This window comes from Peromyscus maniculatus, chromosome 10 (genome assembly GCF_049852395.1).
Source record: "Peromyscus maniculatus bairdii isolate BWxNUB_F1_BW_parent chromosome 10, HU_Pman_BW_mat_3.1, whole genome shotgun sequence".
NCBI classification, from domain to species: Eukaryota; Metazoa; Chordata; class Mammalia; order Rodentia; family Cricetidae; genus Peromyscus; species Peromyscus maniculatus.
This window is the reverse complement of record NC_134861.1, coordinates 87,274,001-87,295,796: the sequence shown is the minus strand read 5'-3', so window position 1 is coordinate 87,295,796 and position 21,796 is coordinate 87,274,001. Positions and strand designations below refer to the sequence as shown.

The window sequence follows — 21,796 nt, the reverse complement described above, 5'->3', positions numbered from 1 at the left end:
AAGGGACGTCAGGCCTGCATCTGTGATGTGTCAGAATTTTGGGACATGCCAATTTGGCTCAAGGACCACCAGGGCTTTGCCAAACTTGCAGTGTAGTGCCAGGCACTTCTTTCCACCCAGCCTTCCCTGCTTGCCTCTTTCCATCACTGAAAATCACACCTGTATCCCAGTTCTGGTTCCCCTTATAAACCTGTACAGCATTTCTCTCTGGCATGGACCCTGAAGAACTGGGATAGCTAGCCGCTTCATAATAGGGGCTCCTGTGGGGATGTGTGTGTGTGTGTGTGTGTGTGTGTGTGTGTGTGTGTGTGTGTGTGTATGAGTGTGTGTGTGTGTACTATCAAAGGCCGGGCATGGGACTAAGCCTCATTCAACTAACATTTACTGAGTTCTTGCTGTGTGCATGCCCTGGCCTGGGTACCTAGGCATAATGGTGAGCAGAGCAGGCAATAAACATCCGTTGAACTTGCTTCTCTGCTAACACTCTTCATCAGGACAGAGAGCGTCTCAAATCTGTTCTCCGCATACGTGGCGTCACATACATTATACACTTGAGCCCACTCAAAAGGAAAGTCCTTGTTTTTCAGGTTTTGCTTTCACTCCTACTGGTCTTGCCCTAGCCTAGGTCCGTGAAACGCCTCCTCCCTTTTTTGGGGACACACACTCATATATTCCTGGAGACCCAGTTCAACCCAACGAGGCCAATGTCGCTGTCGCCGCCACACATCAACATGCACCTTGCAAAAGCACTCGTTACACTCTGCTAAAATCTTCCAACGAACCCCGGAGCTCCCCTGGAGCAAGGGAAACAGAACGTCCATCCTGAGTTCCCCAGGCTTGGCCCACAGTAGGCCCTCTGCCCGGACCCGCCCGATAAAGAAAGCGGATGAGCGAATCGGGAAGGGCGATTCAGTTCCCGGGATGACCGCGCCGCCTGCAGGGAGAGGATGCAGACGCTACGCCCGCCGAATCGCTGAAGCCGCTGCGGGGCACATGACTGGCGGTCCCCGCCCCGCCCCGCCCGCTTCCCCAGCGCAGTCGCCCGCCGCCGCCGCTGCCACCGCCGCCGCCGCGGGTTGCTGGCGAGCCACACCGGCCCGCGTCACCGCTTTGCGCGCTCCCTGCACCTCCCCGGCTGCTTCAGCCCAAGAAAACGAAACCCAGGCGGCCCTGGCGCCCGCGATCGCGCAGACTTGGTGCTGCGAGGGCCGTGCTCGCCCCGCGCTCGCCCTGCGCGGACTCCAGAGCTGTGCGCACCCCGCGGGCGGCGGCTTGAACCGGCACCGGGAGGGCGCGGGAGCCCTAAGGCCCCGGGGTTTCGGGCGGCTGCTGCGGCCTCGGCCCTTTTCCGCTCGCAGTTGGGTGGCGGGCCCGGCCCGTGAGCCGCGCGCACTATGGGCAGATGCTGCTTCTACACGGCGGGGACCCTGTCCCTGCTGCTGCTGGTGACCAGTGTCACGTTGCTGGTGGCTCGAGTCTTCCAGAAGGCGGTGGACCAGACGATCGAGAAGGTGAGGCGGGCTAGGCGTGTGCGTGTGTGTGTGTGTGTGTGTGTGTGTGTGTGTGTGTGTGTGTGCGTGCTTGTGTGTTCGCGCACGCATGCCTTTCCAAGCCATCCTCCCACTGCGGACTCTGTGTGGGGCGAGTCGCGCTGGCGCCGACCCTGCAGAACACAGCCCTTGTTTTGCCCCTGTGTCCCGGGCTTGGCAGCATAGGGAGGCTTGAGGTGACTGTTCCCTTTAAATAACCTATAAGTCTACAGGTCTTGACTTTTAAGAAAGCCTTGTGTTTACGTTCTACTGTTTGCATTTCTCCCCACCCCTCTGCGCACCCAGTCTGTGCTGAGCCCTGTTTTCCTCCCACTTCACTAAGAAACAGAAATGCATAAAAGCGCCGCAGAAGAGGCAGGTTTTGTTGGCTGCCAGCCCGGCCTTTGAAGCGGAGTGGGGCTGAGGATGAGAAATGGGTGAGAGGTCTATTGTGTTCTTGACTTCCTGGGCAGGGTAGGGCAAGGCGGTTGGCCAACAGGCCAGGCTTTTGGAGTGGGTGACATTTTATCCATCGCAGTCAGTGCTTAGCGGCTTTGTGTCTCTCAGACAGCCTTGTCGCCTTGTCTTCTGTTCATCCTTGTCATTACTTGGGGGTGCCTTTAGGCCCCTCTAAGGATCCGGGCCTGTCTCTCAGAGTGGATGATTGCGGGCTGCAAAGCTGGTCGTGTGAAAGACGTCTCCATCCTGCGACTGCCCACGCCGTTTCTTCCTTATCCATCCACCCCCATCCACCAAGCACAGTGGAAAGAGGAACAGGAGAGAGTTACTAGGATCACTCTCCTTTAAAAGTAAAGGGATGCATAAACATGTCACTGGAGTGGCCCTTTCTCATTAGCCTCATGCTTAGGCACAATGTTCCGCTGCCGCCACCTAGGTCCGAAGGCTTAGGCTTGGTGTGCTGGGAATCAGTTATTCCAAATGGCAGTCGATGAGGTCCCTAAACAGAGACTTCCCGCAATAACCACTGACTTGGAATCCTGCAATTAAAGACTTTTGGTTTTTCCAGACAGGGTTTCTCTGTGTAGCTTTGTGCCTTTCCTGGAACTCGCTTTGGAGACCAGGCTGTCTTCGAACTCACAGAGATCCTCCTGCCTCTGCCTCTCGAGTGCTGGGATTACAGGTGTGCGCCACCACCACCCAGCAAGACTTTTTTAAGTGTCAAGGCAAAGCTCCATTCGAGTCTTAACGAGATGGCATTGCCAAGAGAAGACCAGGTCTACTGTCTCAGCCTCTCAGAGACTGTTGTTTCCCTGAGCCTGTGTGTTCAAGGGCAAAAACAAACCTTTCTCTACCCCCCCCCCCATCTAAATTCCTGGCTCGTCTTAGACTCTTGCTTTGGTGGCTTGAGCTAAGGGATACAACAGTCAGGTTATTTAAAAAAATTTTTTTTGGGGGGGGCGGGGTCTGGTAGTTCTCCCAGCACCTCATCTGTAACCACTCTGATTCTTCTGAATTCAGTTTCATCCACAGAGGGAGATGTGGGAGGCAGCATCGTGGGACCGGAGTTTCTGTGGGCCACAAGTGGTTTTCTTGCTGGGAAGGACCTGGCTGATATGCTACAACACAGGAGACTTAGAAAGAGGCACAAACCCAGCTGCAGAGCGGGGCACCACGTGGTGCTGCCTGACAGAAAGGAAATGTGTTAGTTTCGGCAGCTGGATTGGGGGTGGCTTAAGTCAACTGGAGGTTACCAGTGTGCACTTGCCTGGGTAACCTGTGGTCACACCAAACGGAGGGGAAGACCGAGAAGGACTCCGCAGATGGGACGTGCAGGGAACGGATGTTGGCTCCACGTGGGCCAGTTGAGTAACCAGGGACTACTTACTGAATCTTCCTTTTAGTTTTTCCTTTCGAGACAAAGTCTCACTATGTAGCCCAGGCTGGTCCTTGAACGCACAGCCCTTGTTTCAGACTCCCATTTGCTGGCATCATAAGAATGCATCGCTACACCTGGCTCTGTTAATTTTTTTTTTCTTTTGAGGGGAGGGGTTTCTCTTGTAGCCCAGGCTGGCCTCAAACTCACTGTCAAGCTGAGAATGACCTTGAACTCCTGATCCTCCTGCCTTCGTGTCCTGAGTGCTGGGGTCACGCCTGGTTTATGCAGTGCTATAATCAAAACAGGGCTTCTTGCATGTTAGACAGACGCTCTTCCAACTAGCTTTACCTCCAGCCTATAATATTTATTTATTTATTCATGTTTCCTTGTCTTTGGGCACTGATAATAATGACCAAGGTATTTAGAAAGACTATAAAATTTTCCAAGAAAAGGTCGGGTGGTGGTGGCCCATGCCTTTAATCCCAGCACTCAGGAGGCAGAGGCAGGCGGATCTCTGTGAGTTCGAGGCCAGCCTGGGCTACCAAGTGAGTCCCAGGAAAGGCACAAAGCTACACAGAAAAACCTTGTCTCGAAAAACCAAAAAAAAAAAAAAAAAATTCCAAGAAAAAAGTCCTCATGTTCATATTGTAGGCAGAAGTTTCTGTCTCACAAGCCACTCCCAAGTAACCACATAGAAACTTAATTAATTATAAATGCTCCACCAATAGCTCAGGCCTGTTACTAGAGAACTCTTGCATTTACATTAACCCATATTTCTTATCTATGTTTTGCCGAACGGCTTGGTACCTTTTCTCAGTACAGCATGCCCATTTTGCTTCTCCTGCATCTGCTGGCAACTCCAGACTCCACCTTTCTTCCTCCCAGCATTCTCAGTTTGGCTCTCCTGCCTAACCTTATCCTGTTCAGCTATTGGCCAGTCAGCTTCTTTATTAAGCCAATCAGTGACATGTATTCATACAGTGTAAAGGAATATTCCACACCATGTAGTCAGTGTTTAATGACATGATAACAATTTTGTTTTTATTAGAAGCCACACAGTGAAACTTCATGAGATTAGGAATTAGACACCTTATGTTCAGATCTGAAATGTGACACTCTCAAGATTTTAACCTTGGGCAAGTCACTTAACTTCTCTAAGCCTCATTTTCATTTCTTATGAAAGTGGAGATGGGAAACGTGAGCCATCTTGGGCACCTAGTTGTATTTTCATGAAGCTCGTGAAGTATAAGCTTTGGGTCCTTTGCTTGCACAGGTCCTTCCAAAGCCCTGTGTTTAATTTTGTGTCCAATTTTTTTCCTTCTTAGGAAGGGCCCTTTGAATTGCAGAAGCTTCAGGGCCCATAAAACCCGACCCTGTAGGCTAAGCATAGAGCACTTGAATATCACATAAGGACTAGGTGATCAATATGTGGCAGCCATCATTGCTTCCAATAGTATTTCTATGGGATGGTTCATTTGTAAGTTGACTTTAATGTAGTCACTCGGATACCGCCAATTCTTACTATTTTCCTTGGAAGATTGTCCATTCCCCTACTTGTATAATATGAAAAACAGGAATGGGGCAAAGGTCGAAATTCAAATGCACCCGTTTAGCCAATTGTGGGAAGTTTAGTGAGATAATTGTTACACAAATTGATCTCAAAGATGTAGAGATGATTTCGTAAAATAAAGTGCTTGCCAGATAAGCACAGGGACCTGAATTTAGATCCCCTAACCCCACATGAAAGGCAGGGTGGGGTGGCATGTACCTGTAACCCCAGCAATCTGGAGGCAGAGAGACAGAGGGTCTCTGGGACTTCTGGTCAACAAGACTGGCCAATCGGTGAGTTCTAGATTCAGTGAGAGACCCTGTCTCAAACAAACAAACAAACAAACAGATAAAGAGACTTGGCTGAAGAAGACACTCAACATTGACCTCTAACATCCACTTGCACATGGACATGTGCACATGTAGTCACACATATAGCCACATACACCCATATACACACATCAAAATAAAAGAAAAGAGTTTATCTTGAATGATCATTGTCCTTGAGTTCTAGATTGGCACAGCAGACGGAAGTGGGACTTTTATTTTGGCCAGTAAATATAGTGGATGGAGTGGATATTAGAACTATATATCCCAGTTGCCTGCTTGGTATGAGCAAAATTTAGACACAAGTGTTGGTTGGAAGTAATCAAGTTTATTCAAAGCCAGCCATGAAGAAATTAGTAGGACCAGCTTCTCAATGTCTTGGGGGCTTTTACGGGAGTTGGAGGGGATGGAAGATGATGGAGGGGATGGGAGATGGAGGGGATGGAAGATGATGGAGGGGATGGAAGATGATGGAGATGGAAGATGTTGGAGGGGATGGAAGAAGATGGAGGGGATGGAAGATGGAGGGGATGGGAGATGATGGAGGGGATGGAAGAAGATGGAGGGGATGGAAGATGGAGGAAATGGAAGATGATGGAGATGGAAGATGATGGAGATGGAAGATTATGGAGGGGATGGAAGATGATGGAGATGGAAGATGATGGAGGGGATGGAATAAGATGGAGGGGATGGAAGATGATGGAGGGGATGGAAGATGATGGAGATGGAAGATGATTGATGGAGATGGAAGATGATGGAGGGGATGGAAGATGATGGAGATGGAAGATGTTGGAGGGGATGGCTGATGGAGGGAATGGAAGATGGAGGGGAACCTGAATCTGAGCAGGGCCTTTGAAGGTAGGGCCTGTGTTTTATCCAGAACTTCATGATAGATCTTGAAGTGTGTGTGTGTGTGTGTGAGAGAGAGAGAGAGAGAGAGAGAGAGAAAGAGAGAGAGAGAGAGAGAGAGAGAGAGAGAGAGAGAGAGAGAGAGAGAGAGAGAAGGTCTCACTATGTAGCCCTGGATGGCTTGTGTCTTAGTCAGGGTTTCTTTGCTGGGAAGAGACATCATGACCACAGCAACTCTTACCAAGGAAACATTTAATTGGGGGTGGCTTACAGTTTCAGAGGTTTAGTCCATTATTGTCATGGTGGGAAGCATGTCAGCATGCAGGCAGACATGGTTCCTGCAGAAGGAGCTGTGAGTTCTAGATCTTGATCCCCTGGCAGCAGGGAGAGAGTGTCCCACTGGACATGACTTGAGCATATATGAGACCTCAAAGCCCGCTTCCATGGTGACACACTTCCTCCAAGGCCACACCTCCTAATAGTACCACTCCCTGTGGCCAAGCATTCAAACACATGTGTCTGTGAGGGCTGTTCCTAGTCAAACCACCACAGCACACCAGTAAGCAGTGTTTCTCCATGGTCTCTGCTTCAGGGTTTGCTCCAGGCCCCTGCCTTGAGTTCTTCCCCCAACTCCCCTCAGGGATGGACTGTGATGTGGAAATGTAAGCCAAACAAATCCATTCCTTCTGGTCAGTGTCTTATCACAGCAACAGAAAAGTTACTAGAACAGAGAGTTCCTTCAACCAAAAGATTGCAGAGGCCTGGAAGGGCAAAGGTCAGGGCAATTTCAAAGGAGCTGCTGTTACAGGACCCAGGCATGCTGGGCCCCACTAATGACTGCCTTACCCTGGGAAACCAGGTAGTTACTGGTTCAGTTCTTATTTACAGAAGAGGCGTAGAAGCACCTCGCTTGTCTTCAGCCCCCACATACTCCCTAGGGGTGCTAAGGCGTCAAGAAAACCTTTGGCAAGCATTTGAGGCTTTCTGAAGACAGATCTCCAGAGACCCAGTAGACAGTTTTCTCTGAGAATCAGCTGTGGTGATTGCACTGTCAAACCGGCACTTGGGAGGCAGAAGCAGGAAGATCGGAATTTGGGGTTATCCTCCACCACATAAGAGAGTTCAAACCTGGCCAGAGCTGAATGAGACCCTGTCTCAAAAAATAAACACAAACAAGCAAACCACTTTTTTCTCAGAGAGCCGGGAAGGACGAGACTTGATGTGGTATTTATTCCTTAGCCCAGCCCATCACTTTGATTCCTGACATAATGCCTGCTACCTTGTAGGTGCATAATAATTGAATTTTCTTCCTTGCTGGGAAGCAGGCCCTGGGCTCCTAGTACACGCCGAACAAGCTATCTCTGGGCTACACCTCCAGCAACTAAATAGAATCTCCAATGACTCTTTCTTGCACATGACCTCATTTCCCTACGGACCTCCATTCAAAGGACATGGAGCTGGGCTATGGCTGGGCAGTGGAATGCTTGATTGGCATGGGAAAGGGCCTAGAGTCAATCCCTGACACCAGGAAGGAGGAGGAGGGATCACCCATTTAGAGCTAAGAGCTACAAATGTAACAGTAAGAAAAACAGTCTCTGTCCAAAGTTGAGAAGATGTAGACTCTTGGTTTTTGTTTCGTTTTTTTTATTAAAAACCAACCAACCAACCTTTGAGATCACCTTATTTGTTATTTTCCTTTTTGGAAGCTAAGTGGCTTATCCAAAGCCCAGGGGAGTGGTAGGAGTGCCAGCTTGGTCTCCTGACGCTGAACCTAATTCCCCGCCTTACGAAGGACCACATTCCATTTTCCTGGGACTGCCCAGTGTGATTCGTGTGTACTTGCTGCTCTGGTGTCAGGATTAGCAGCCTCTTCCCCCAAAAGACTGCGGATTGGATAATGAATGCTATGGCTGCCTCTCACCTGACCCATGCTACACTGTCTTCACGTAATTCTACTGTCTGCCACGTCTTGGCATGCGTGGAGGAGCACACTCTTTAAGGAACTGAGACCCCTTCAAGTAGGAGAGTTTTGTTTTGTTTTGTTTTGTTTTTTCTTTCTCTAAAGCCTTTGAAACTCCGGCTTAGAAATGGCCCTGTCAGATCTCCTGAGAATATGATAGAAACTGGAAGGTCAGCAGGAATCCCAGCTTCCTTTGCTTACTCATCCTGCCCTGGCTGTTTACTGACCTGGGGCTTCCCCCATTTCTGTGTGGCTTTCCAGCTGACCTCCCAGGAGCACGCTCATTTCTCAGTTTCTCCTTTGCAAGTTCCTAACAGTGATGTGACTGGCTATGTACCCAGGGAGGGCTCAGAACTATGAACAGGCAGTGTCGTTAATTTTCTTAAGTGATGCTGGACTCCGAAATAGTGTTCTCTTCTCTCGGCAACACGATCTTGTCGTAGCGCACTCAGAGAACGCTTCCTTCAGCCTCTTCAATCCGTGTTGACCACAAATGTACTCATAATTGCCGGTTACGACAGTGGAGCAGCCCGGTCGTTGACTGTGTTGTTCCTGGACTCTGGGGGGGGGGGGGCACAGTGTAGAGGAAGCCAGACCGCGCCCAGACCTGCCTCATTAGGAACGGTAGCAGGTTAAGGAGCTGAGGGTAGTGATGGTTTTAGCCGATCTTCATTCCCTGAGATGGGAATTCTGGCTGAGGACGTGACTACGATACTGCCATTACCTGGCACAGTTAAATAAAAAGAAACAGAGGTGTAGGGAGATTCTTAGCTGTGGGGAGTCACTCTGCTTTACTGTTCAATAAAGTACAAAATTTCATTCTGTCAGGCCCCAGCCAAGGGGCCATCTGGTCTGCCAGACATTCACTTGCTTCACGGGGAAGAGTCAGCAGGTGGGAATAAGCTCATTAATGAAAACATGGGATGTTGGCCAAGTGAGGAGACACTTAGAACCCATATCATCAAATGTGCTACACGCACTCTCAGGACTAAAGAAAGGGGCTGCTTTGAATCAAAGCTGGTAACCCATCAGAACCAACCAAAGGAAAGCAAACGCTGTCCCGGGCTCTAACTCTCATGGAGACCAGGCTGGCCTTGAACTCACTGTGTAGGTGAGGATGACCTCTAACCTGGCCAGATCCTCCTGCCTCCTTAGCTCAAGTGCTGAGCACGCCCAGCAGTTTGCTTTCTCTTTCTCAAAGTCCTTTCAGTGTGCACGTTGTCTTGGTTGTTTGTTTAGAAAGTGTAAAGAGAACGTGAACCGTTTGCAAGGCAGCATGCTGAGCGCTGTGCCCATAACGGTAAATAAGCTAAGCTTGTTGTCTTCCAGTTCACACTTCTGGCCTCTTTGTACTCCTAAAATTACTAAGGACTCCAGAGAGCTTTTGTACTTTTGTCTCTGTGGGTCGTCCGTACTGATGCTTACCACAGGAGAATTAAAACCAAAGATGGCGAGATGGCTGAGTGGATAAAGTGCTGGCTATACAGAGTGACCTGAGTTTGAATCCCCAGAACTCATAAAAGGTAGGCACGGCAGTGTACTTCTGTAATCCCAATGTTCCTACAGCAAGATGCATGGTTGGGGACCTGAGAATCCACGGAGACTCACAATCCAGGTAGCCTGGCACATGCCGCACAGACAGACAACAGAGACCCAGTCTCAAAGCGGGTAGAAGGCCAGGGCCAACACGTAAGGTTGTCCTCTGACCACACACACACTACGGCATGGATTTGCCCACACCCATGCATACATACACACACACACACACACACACACACACACACACACACACAAAATTAAAAATTTGAGAAACTTTTAAAATGCAAGACGACATCAGCAACACACCTAATCTGTCAAAGCAAGGACATCTTCATGGGTCAGGTAGCCTCTGGAAAACTCTACTCCATACTCACAAAGCCAGAGAGGGGAGCGGAGGAAATGATGTGTGACTAGTGTTGCTGAAATTGCTTTTGACTTGCAGAGCGTCTGAGAGGGTCTCAGGGACTTCTAGGGGTTCACTCAGTTTCAATGAAATTAATAATGTTGATTTTTTTAGGAATGTTTTAAAAATATATAATACATGTTATTATATTATTAATATAGTAATTATATTATCCATGTTATAATAACAACATATTATATATATAAAACATATATATACACACATACCTTTGTTGTTATAACATGTATAATATAGAATTATAATAATTATCCATATCCATGATTATATTTCTATATGACCTATTTGGACTTTTTTGTTGTTGTTTTGTTTTGTTTTTCGAGACAGGGTTTCTCTGTGTAGCTCTGAAGCCTTTCTTGGAACTCACTCTGTAGCCCAGGCTGGCCTCAAACTCACAGAGATCCACCTGTCTCTGCCTCCCGAGTGCTGGGATTAAAGGTATGCACCACCACTGCCTGGCCATGACCTATTTGGTTATTTTTACTACTAATTATCTATTTTATTATTATTTATTATTGCTATTATTAATTATTATTACTAATATTTTCAAAGCAGCCAGAGTTTGCACAGTGCACTATTCATGTACTGTGTCTTTCTTGTGTGCCCATGAGTTCAGTATCAAAACAGGATTATGAGATGGGTGAGGTGACCCAGGCCTGTAATCCCAGGACCCAGAAAGCTAAGGCAAGAGAATCACTGTATATTTGCGGCCAGCATGGGCTGCAGAGGCTGTCCTCCGCTACAAAATGGTACTCTGTCTTGAAAGAAAAAAGAAAAAGGAGCCAAACCAAATGGAAGTCCCAGGTTTGGGGCCATTAATGATTCGGGTTCTGGGAATTGCTTGTCTTTCATTGTGTCTGCTGAAACTCGATGAGAACATTGGTCTCTCCATAACTCATGGTGCCCTTCTTTGGCATCAGTCCCATGGGGATTCCAGTTTGTAGCACACAATTTAGTATTTCAGGCTAGTTTGAAAGTTTTTTGAAGGTAAAGGTCCTGTTGTATTTAATTCTATGTCATCTCCTGTTGATGGTCAGGGGCTGGGGTATAGCTCAGTGGTAGGGCACTCATGCTGCCCTGGGTTTAATCTCTAGCACCACAGAAAGAAGGAAGAAGAGGAGGAAGAAAAGGAAAGGGGAGGGAGGGAAAAGAAGAAAGGCAAGAATGAACAGATGCTTAAGGAAGTTCTTGGATGGATGGAAGGTTAGGTAAAAATTCTGTCTTTGGGAGGATTTTGTTGGCTTGTTGTTGTGTGGCTTTACATGTGATCCCACCCTGGAGCTCTGTAGGACAGTGGTCACGTAGTTAGCCCTGAATGGTTTGTCCCTTTAAAGTCTGGAAATGTGGGCTGGAGAAACAGGTCAGAGGGTAAAGGTGTTCATTGTGCAAGTTTGATGACCCGAATTTCACCCCCAGAACAATGGAAAGGCGGGAGGTGAGAATTTCCTACCTGACTTAAATCCAGTCCAATTGATAAGGTTAGTTATCTGTGGATGAAATTCTAAATGGTCTTATTAAATAAGAAACACAGCGCCAAAAACAGAATTAAAAGTACAGAGATCGAGCAGTAGCCAAGAGCTAAGACCACCTTATCTTACCACTCGCTGCTGTCCTTCCCCTGAGAGAGACCTACTTCCTATGTGTCTGTATTTTTATTGCCTTTCTGTTCTGCCTTCTCATTGGCTCTCAACCCAACCACAAGACTTTCTTGTCACTGCCTGTCTATACAGACCTTCAAGTCTCTATGGTTGGTACTTGGATTAAAGGCGTGTGTCACCATGCTGGCTGTGTCCTTGAACACACAGACTGCCTGCCATGTGATCGGGATTAAGGGTGTGTTACCACGGCCAGACTTATGCTTAATGGCTATGACCTCTGATCCCCGGGCAACTTTATTTATTAACATACAAATAAAATCACATTTCATCACAAATGAAATGTCACCATAGTTATCACAGGCATTAATCCTATTCATGAGGGCTCTGCTCTTGTGACAGCCGATTCAAGGCCTCACTTCCCGACCCCATCACCTTGGGGTTGAGGATTTCAACATAGAGGTTTTGAAGAGACAGGGGCATCCAGCTCACACTGGCTGTTCTCACACCTCTCCTGGCTCCCAGTGCCTAGCAAACATCAATCAGGCTTGCTCTCTTGTCTTTTTTAGAGAAACCTCTCTCCGTACCTCAAACCTGTTGGTTATGATTATATCTTATATATGAGCCATGTGACGTGATCCTCACTTGCTTATTTATTTCTGCCTCCTCTCCCATTCCTGGTAATTATCAGACACACAGTGTCCCTTGCAATGGGACTTTCAGGGTGGAGGATAGAGGAGAAATGTGAAAACACAAATTTCTTTTTTTTTTTTCATTTTTATTTATTTATTTGTTTATTTTTTCTATCATCAGCTTGATACAGTACAAATCTTATCCTATTAGTGAAATGTTTCCCTGAGGCTTGCCCAGTGATTGAGTAAAACCAAAACTTATTCTAAGCCACAGTCATCCTAGGTTCCCCCCTGCCATATAGCCTCCCTGGTTCTGTGGGTTGCAGTCTGATTGTTCTTTGCTTTATATCTAGAATCCACTTATGAGTGAAAACACAAATTTCAATCAGATAAGAATAAGCAAGACAAATGGAAGGTAGCAGGGAGACTTACATGTTTAACGAATGTGGGCAAAGGCTTGTTTCTGTGTAGAAGTGAATAATGCTGTTTCCGGTTTGACAGCCGCAGACCCACAGCCTGCCTCTCTCACTCCCCGCCCCCATTACCCCTTCTGCCCTGAGTTTTATCCTTTTCCAGAGACAATAAAGGCTAATGTCATCAGCAATATCATCAGCCATCACAAGTCCTGGTTTTTAAAATGCATTTTTTAAATTGACAATTCAAATTATATTTATTCATGGCATACAATGATGTTGTTGTTTTTAATGTGTATACAGCATGGAATGGGTAAATGAAGCTAATTAACACATGTATCACCTCATGTACTTATTGGCAGGGGTGGGGGAGTGTGGGATGGGGGGGCGACTAAAACAGTTTAAAACCCACTCAGCTGTTTTCAGGTAGAGCACACCTACAGTGTGTTGGCATTAACTACAGTCGCTCTGCTGGACAATAGGTCTCTTGAATTTATTCTTATCGGATTGAAATTTGTGTTTTCACATTTCTCCTCTATCCTCCACCCTGAAAGTCCCATTGAAAGGGACACTGTATGTCTGATAATTACCAGGAATGGGAGAGGAGACAAAAATAAATAAGCAAGTGAGGATCATATCGCATGGCTCATATATAAGATATGATCATAACCAAACAGGTTTGAAATAATGAGGTAGGCGGTACAGGTTCCACACAGAGCATGGTCATTGTTTCCATGGCTGAGGTTCTTATTTAGTTCCATCCTGAAATCGTTTTTTCTCACCCACTCTCTCGCTCACTGCCCACCCTCCCTACACACATGAACGTTCCCGACTTTGACTGTGAGGAACAATGGGTACCACAGTCTGAGTGCTCACGCCTCTCCCAGAGTTCTGTGTTGAAACCCTCCCTTGTTAGTTTTGCTTCCTTTGGCAGCTCCCCTTCCCTGTTTAGACCTGTTCTTCTCAACCTTGGCTGCAGCTTCTGATCCCCCTAGACCCTTCGGAAATACTGCAGCGAGTGTTTCCCGGTAGGGTTTCGATTCGGTGTAGCTATTCCAGCATAATGCCCGCTGGGTAATTTATAGACGGGGCAACAGCTGGCCAGTGAGCTGGCAAACTGTGACAGTTACAGTCACAGCAGAGTGAGTTAAATGATGATACAAAGACGGTGGACGCCAGAGTACTTCTTTCCAATTTAAAGTCAGGAATCAAGGGCAGAATTTTTATCTTTTAGTGCAAGCGGAAGTAGTGAAAATTATTTAAATTACAGGAGTCTGCCTCGGGTTTGCTTAACTTAAGGGAGCAGTTTTTCAAAACAAAACTAACTGGTGTTTTGGTATTTGGTGAGTTTCGCTAATCTGCAATCCAAGGAAAGCCACACACACTGGTCGGCCAGGCTCTCAAAGCTGGTTGCATTAAAAGTGGGTGAATGAATGGCAATATGGACGCTTGAGTTGTGTCTAATTATTAAGGGGCCTTCTGTTGACCTTGAAGAGTCCCTGATAGTGCTCTTGATTTCCTTAAAAGTACGTCTGACTCCCATCAAGTCTGACGCAGTTCCCCAGGTGCTTATTTTTATCATTTGGAAGTGACTTGCCCTGGGACAGCTGGTTCAACAACTCTACTGCCATTTCTTCCCCAAAGGTCACTGCAAGGCTGCCCCACAGTGCTCAGCAGAGAAGCCAATTGAGCTATGGCTGACCTACGTCAGGCTTGGCCTGGTCAGGGGCTCCTGGTCCCCGAGTTCAGGACAGGGTTATTTTTCTTCTCCTCTCACCAGCTTTCCATGGAGTCAAGGATCCGCTCTTTGTGAATTCTGCTGACTCCACTGGCAACTTTGTAAAAACAAAACAAAAGTATACTTTTCTTGGTATCTAAGATGTTATTTCCCACTATTAAATAAGCAAACTTTCAAACATCTTTGAGATGTCTTTTGGAAGTATTTGCTCGATGATGGTGTTTCTGGAAGCAGCTGGTAATGTGAGTTCATGAAAACCTTGATCAGATAATTCCAATGCTGGTGCTCGATTTGAAGAAATTAATAGGGTTGGTGAGGTGGCCCCGTGGGTAAAGGCACTTGCCTCATCAGCCTGCCAGAGTTCGATTCTGGAAGCTATGTAAGGGTGGATGGAGAGAAATGACTTCACAAAGTTGTCCTCTGACCTCCACGTGTTTACTGTGACACATGCCACGTACAACCTCCCCCCTCCCAACCATGCACAAACCGCACCCAGTAATACTTAATTAAAAAGTAATTAATCAATAACTTAGACAAAGATATTCCAGAACATTCTATGCAGGACAGAAATGAGTACACATCCAAAAGAGAATGACTAGGTAAGTTGTATAACAGATAAGTACACAGACAAATATTGCTTCTAAAACCAAATGAGGGTAGTTTATAATGTTTTTCAAAATGCCCATATAGATTTTTAAAGTATCAGGAGGGGCTGGAAAGATGCTTCAGCAGTTAGGAGTAACGGCTGCTCTTCCAGGACCTGAGTTCAGTTCCCTGCACCCGTATGGCAGCTCACAGCCACCTGTAACTCAAGTTCCAGGGTATCCAACCCATTTTCTGGCTCCGTGGGCCCCAGTCACTCTCATGGTGCATGTGTACACATGCAGGCAAAGCACGTGTATGCATAAAATAAAGACAATTTTTAAAAAAGACATTATTAGTATTTTTTTAAGTAGAAATGCTAATAGTGGGAGAGTGGATTATAAGGGTGTTGCATTTTTTTTCCTGTCACTTGTTTTTTTTCTTATTAATGTGTATGTGTGCATGGTGTGCATGAGCATGCGTGTGCCTATTAATCTGTATGTGTGCGTGGTGTGCATGAGCATGTGTGTGCCTATTAATCTGTATGTGTGCATGGTGTGCATGAGCATGCGTGTGCCTATTAATCTGTATGTGTGCATGGTGTGCATGAGCATGCGTGTGCCTATTAATGTGTATGTGTGCATGGTGTGCGTGAGCATGCGTGTGCCTATTAATCTGTATGTGTGCGTGGTGTGCATGAGCATGCGTGTGCCTATTAATGTGTATGTGTGCATGGTGTGCGTGAGCATGCGTGTGCCTATTAATCTGTATGTGTGCGTGGTGTGCATGAGCATGCGTGTGCCTATTAATGTGTATGTGTGCATGGTGTGCGTGAGCATGCGTGTGCCTATTAATCTGTATGTGTGCATGGTGTGCATGAGCATGTGTGTGCCTATTAATCTGTATGTGTGCATGGTGTGTATGAGCATGCGCGTGCCGTGAGGTGCACGTGTGGCATGTCGCTCTTGTGTAGCTCTGTGCATGGGTTCCAGGGATGGAGCTCAGGTCATCGGGCCTGGGCACTAAGCATTTCTACTCCCTAAGCTAGCTTCTTGGTCCTCGCTATGTAGCCAAGGCTGGCCTTGAACTCCTGATCTTCCTGTCTCTGCCTCCCAAGCGCTGAGACGTAGGTATGGGCCACCATGACGGATGACTTCCTGTTACTTTTTTTTTAAATCAAAATTTGAGTATAAAGACTTTGCATATGGAAACTTTTTTATTGTCCAGATTTCCTATGGCAGCAGGGTGCCCTGGGCAGAGAGAGAACGAAGCATCGTCTTCCCGATTTCAGGGGACAGCCAGTGGGAGCCTCATGTGGGGACTGAGGGTGGCAGCCCCCCCCCCACATCTGTAGCTTGTTGTTGTTGTTGTTGTTTACATTCGCTGCGTCAAATGTCTCTTGTAAATCTGATATGACCGACACATTTCTGTGCACGGATCGTTTTATCTTAGGCAAGAGTGAGTCTTGCTTACAATTCTGTGTGACATTTGTGTCCTTCAACTAAGCCTTGTCATGCGAAAACGGCTTCTTCTTGTTGGGCCCAGGAAGGACTTCACTCTGTACCTTTTGGCTGATGCACAGAACAGTGTGTTCTGCCTTCATTGTTAGTTTGTCTTTTGTTCCTAACTCGCCACATAACAAGGGATCCCTTCCAATATTTCTTTTAGTGATAGTCCACAGTCCTGGGCTTTGAAAAATCTATCCCATTCCACCTGGCTAAAATTAATAAGCACTGTCTCACAATCCAGATAAAACTCATTTGTGAGGCTGATTTAGGACCTTATGCTGGTTTTTAGTTTAGTGTGACTAAGACAGCTCGGCTAATTGAAAGTTTTATCTGGGGCTGTCACTGCCAGAGCGGAGCTCTCAGTGATGGGCAGTAGTTGTCCCCATGTATGGCTTTATGTTTAGAATGGCCCAGGGCAGCCGTGATACTGGTTCCTTGTGTCTGGCAGAATGAGTGACTTCCTGTGTTAGGCTTTCTCTGGTCTTAGGGTTGTTGTTTGTTCGTTTGTCAACACGGCTTTTGCAGAGCAAGCTCTTGGCCTTGCGCCGCCAATGCCTTGTGTGTCTGGTACAGAACTAGAAGGTTCGGTCAGTGGGGACACACAACTGGCCCATCCTGTGGTACAGGGTTGCCTTGCTTTCTCTGGATACGTTAGCATAGTGGGGCTGAGCAGCATGGAGGCTCTGAGCTTCAGTTCTTCTTCTCTTAGGTCCCGACACGCCTGTGGATGGAGCTCAGCTAGGCATGACCTCCCACGGCTGCCATACTTCCCTTTCCTCATAACTCAGCCTGACTGCCAGGGAAACCCGGAGTCCAGTGTGTTATGCTTTCTCTGTTGTTTTTTATGGTTCCCTCTAGGGTAGGGTTGCTAGATACAAAACAAGAGGCCTAGTCTAGTTTACAATCCAGATAAACAGCAAAATAATTATTTCAGTATATATGTGTGAGATGTTACCATTCACTTCCAGGTATCAGTTATTGCTGCCTGGCCATATCTCTCAAACACACATTATTATTATTGTTATTATTATTATTGTAAATATTTCAGTACAAGTTGCAGGTATCACAACACTTTGTCCCTAGATCCTTCAATATGCCGGAAAAAATAAATTATTTTCCAGGCTGGAGAGATGGCTCAGTGGTTAAGAGCACTGGCTGCTCTTCCAGAGGTCCTAGGTTTGATTCCTAGCATCCACATGGTGGCTCACAGCCATCTGTAACTCCAGTCCCGCTGAATCCAGTGTCCCTTCTTGAGTACCAGGCATGCATGTAGTATAACAGGCATACATGTAGGCAAAACACCAATACAAATACAGTTTTTAAAAATAAAAAATATTTAAAAGATTAAATTATTTTCTATGCAGCTCATGTAATATCTGGGACATAATTATACTTAAAAAATTGTCTCCATGAAATTCAACTGCATTCGCTCAATCTGGTCATTCCACCAGATTGTGAGGTAGGCAAACGCAGTCTTTGCCACATTGCAGCCCAGGGCTTGTCCAGGCTTGATTTAATGTGCTGGCTTTGTAACTTGGGGACATCTGTGCTGCTACTGTCTCCTTGTCTACAAACTGTAGTTTCTTTTCGTTTCTCTTTTTGGTGCTTGACTCTGGTACAAACTGGAAAGCTGGAAGTTCTTATCTTGCAGGACTGACTTACATGAAGTCTCAGAAGCAATGCGTCCCCTCACACGGTCCCCGACTCTGGCAGGGACACAGTAGTAGGCAGCTGGCAGTGGTGGCGACGGTGACTGTCCTGTGAGCTGGCCTCAGGAAAGGATAAAAATAAAGATGAAACTCTTTTAGAAGTGTTGGCAGCTGCATTTACCACTTCCCTCTGCTCTCTCATCCCCCCTTGGTGTCTCTCTCTCTGTCTCTCTCGCTTTCTTTCACACACGTACATACTCACACAGATGCATACATACATACACACATACATACTCACACACACAGATACATACATACATAGACAGACAGGCAGACACACACGCATACACACAGATACATACATACATAGACAGACAGGCGCGCACACACACACACACACACACACACACACACACACACGCCCAGTGTCTCTTCTGGGATTTACAGAGGGCTCCTCGAGGAAAACACACGTCAACAGTGCAGGAAAGGGGGAAGATCTGAATGCAGTGGACGGAGACAGGACAGTGTGTTTGGATGGCTTCGGTTCTTCTCTGTTCTAGCCAGGACAGAGAAGTGCTCTGGGGTCAGGCTGACCATGGGGAGAACCAGAGTCTGCTGCCAACTGTGACCCAGGCAAGCTGCCAAGGACTGTTTCAGTAGTTAACTGTGAGTGGTCAGTGTGTAAGGAGACAAGGCTTCTAAAGGTTTATTTTTATCTATACGTCAGAGAGACGTGTTTATAGATGCCCAAGCACTGGCTTCCACCCCTTTCTGGAAGGAGCTCTGCCCCTTTCTTCCTGGAAACTCTCCACTTTCCTTTGTACCTTGGGTTGCCTGAGCTGCATGGAACCAAGCAAGATAAGCCCGGCCGCTTGCCCATCTGTTCGCCTCTCACTCGTGGCGTCGCCGAGGGTTTGTACTTTACAGACGAACTCCTTTAAAAGATAAATGAGACCCTGGATCCTTTCTCCCTCACGTTCTCCGCATGCCTTGGTGCTGGGCCGTAGCTGGTGAGGCCCTCTGCTCACTGGCTGACCCTGCCACTCTTAAGCACCCCACTTTCCCCCACACCACGTTCTCTAGCCTTGCCCACTCCTCCCAGGAAAGCAAACTCTCGGCCTGACCCTCGAGACTCCGCAAACATCACGGTTAGCCTTTGCTGTTTGCAGTCGTCCCTTCCGTCCTTACAGTAATGCTTTCAAGTAGCCTGTCCTGACCCAAGTCAGATTTGTATTGTCCACCACCACCTCCCCTTCCCCTGCCAAGCCACCCTTGCTGGGAATTGAACTTAAGGCCTTCCACGTGCTAGGCGAGGGAAAGGTTACCATTGGGCTATATCCCCAGCCCCAGATTTATATGGGTGTTTTGTTTTGAAGGTTTATGTGGTTTCATGCTTGTGAGTGTTTTGCCTGCATATGTATGTGTACCGTGTGTGCATGCCTGGTGATTTCCTGGAGGCCTGAAGATTTCCTGGAACTGGTGTTACAGACAATTGTGAGCTTTCATGTGGGTGCTGGGAACTGAACCTGGGTCCTTTTGGAGCAACAAGTGAGCTTAACCACTGAGCCATGTTTCCGGCTCCTCCTCCTCTTTTTATTTAACCCCCTTGACCATTGTGCGACACTGCCTGTTTTGAACTGACACCTGAAAGGGGTGCATTTCTGTACTGTTTATGTTTTGTTTTGCTTTTGTCTTTGAGATAGGGTCACCCTCTGTAGCCCAGGACAGCCTCAAACTTGTGGCCATCTTCCTGTCTCACCCACCACAGCCCTTGTTTGTATAACATACAGATGCAGCCCTTCCTGTGGGAGACCACTTTTTCCTCCCGGGGTACTCTTGAGAAGAGAGGGATAAAAAATTTAGATAGAAATATAGAGGGGAGAGAGACAGACAAAAACACAGGATAACCTCAGGAGGGCCTGGATCCTTGTCCACTGGCCCCTCCTGTCGCTTCTAATGGGCTATTTATAGAAATGCCAAGGGGTGGTGCAAATGATCTCCTCCAAGCACAGCCAAGTGCAGACCCTTCCAAACACCTGGTGACCCCGCACGTGGTCAAGCCATCCTCTAATGCAGCTCTGCCGGGTAAAGCAAGCTCGGATCTCACTAGGAAACCTTTGTGGGTCTCCATACCTTCCTGTATTTGGTTTTTATAAGATTAACTACTTTATTTTTATTTTGTGTGTGGGATGTGTGTGCCTGTCTGTGCACTGGTGCGTGTGTGTGCATGCGTGTGCACGCGTGTGTGCGTGCATGCCCACCTGTAGAAGGATGAAGACACTACCAGGTGTCCTGCTTTTCACTCTCTGCTTTATTCGCGAGAGAAGACAGGGTCTCTCACTGAGCCTGACAGTCACTATTGCATGTAAGCCGGCTGGCCACCCACCTCCGCCATCAGATTGTCAGTGCTGGAGTGACAGGCATGTGCACCACCCACGCCTGTTTTTTTTTTTTTCCCCCATTGTGGGAACTGAGGGTTGGAAGTCAGGTCCTCAGGCTTGCACAACAAGCCCACTTAGTCACTGAACTGTCTCAGCAGACTCCCTTCCTCTAGTCTTGAAAAAATGATGAGTCTGGTGCTGCATTGCCGAGGTCAGCTGACCCCCGCACAGGAGCAGCCATTCCAGCCCCCACTGGGCCCTGTGCAGAAAAGAAAGCCCGCCTGACCTTTACACTGAGTTTACCTTGTAGCCTTTGACTTGAACTTGTTCCTCTGACCTTGAGCAAACATTTAGTAGATTCAACTTTTTCACTAAACAAGCCGAGGGGAGAATCCAGATGGTAGGGATTAAAAACAGTTCGGGCTGCTCTCGAGGGTCACGGCTAGTGGCTGGCAGTGTCACACCTGGGGTTGTCTCTGTTATCTGCTTCCCCCAAGGTCTTTCTGTGCCTCGACAAAGGATCACGCCCCAACTTCTCTTCCCATGTCTAAGGCAAAGTCAGCGGAAGCTAGTCTAAAAGTTTTCTAGTATTATATCGATCCACCATTCCTGCAGGAAGTGTGTTGTCCTCCGGGTCATAGGAAGTGTAAAAGCACAAAACAAACCTACGATTTTTTGGGGAACAGGATGCTTCATTTTGAGAAGCCAGCCACCAACCCTGTTGGTTGCATACTGAAGAGCTGAGTTTTTATTTTTGGTTGCTGGTTCCTAATGACTTCCATTAGTAGATGTTTCCTATGCTGACCATCCTTAAGTGATACTTAGGAGTTCAATGGAAAATATAGATTTCTCCCAGTACAGGTTTCCTCGGGGAGTTTGTAGAGAAGTTTAAACTTAAGGTTCACCAGGCGTGATGGTGCGTGTCTGTAGTCACCCAGGAGGCTGAGCCAAGAGGACAGCCTCAAAGGGCCAGCCAGGGCTACATAATGAATTTCAGGCCAGCCTAGACTTCAGAGTGAAACCCTGCCTTAAAGCCAAGCTAAACCCCACACTTCTAAAGCTCTGTCAAGACCCCAAAGATGAACTCGGAGTCATAGGATTCCTTTATGTGTTCTTCTCAACACGTCGATAACGCTCTCTCTGCTTTTTACGGTCACTCTTCTCTTTAATTCATGGATTGGCACAGGTTGCCACCACGAGCTTCTTGTGGTTTCTGGGACCTGGACTTTTGCCCCCAAACCCCAGTTACAGAGTAGGGAAGGCCCCACTTCCTGCCCCGCGTTCAGAA

At 47.3% G+C, this 21,796-nt stretch overlaps 1 protein-coding gene across 1 annotated transcript in view; it reads left to right on the top strand.

The window, feature by feature from the left end:
* The first annotated feature begins 1,026 nt into the window (after positions 1-1,026).
* Positions 1,027-21,796, top strand: part of Scarb2 (scavenger receptor class B member 2) — a 62,081-nt gene continuing 41,311 nt past the window's right edge. The window contains exon 1 of the mRNA XM_006987219.4: positions 1,027-1,511. Coding sequence (XP_006987281.1) covers positions 1,395-1,511 — 117 coding nt within the window. The 5' untranslated portion in view covers positions 1,027-1,394. The remainder of the gene's footprint in view (positions 1,512-21,796) is intronic.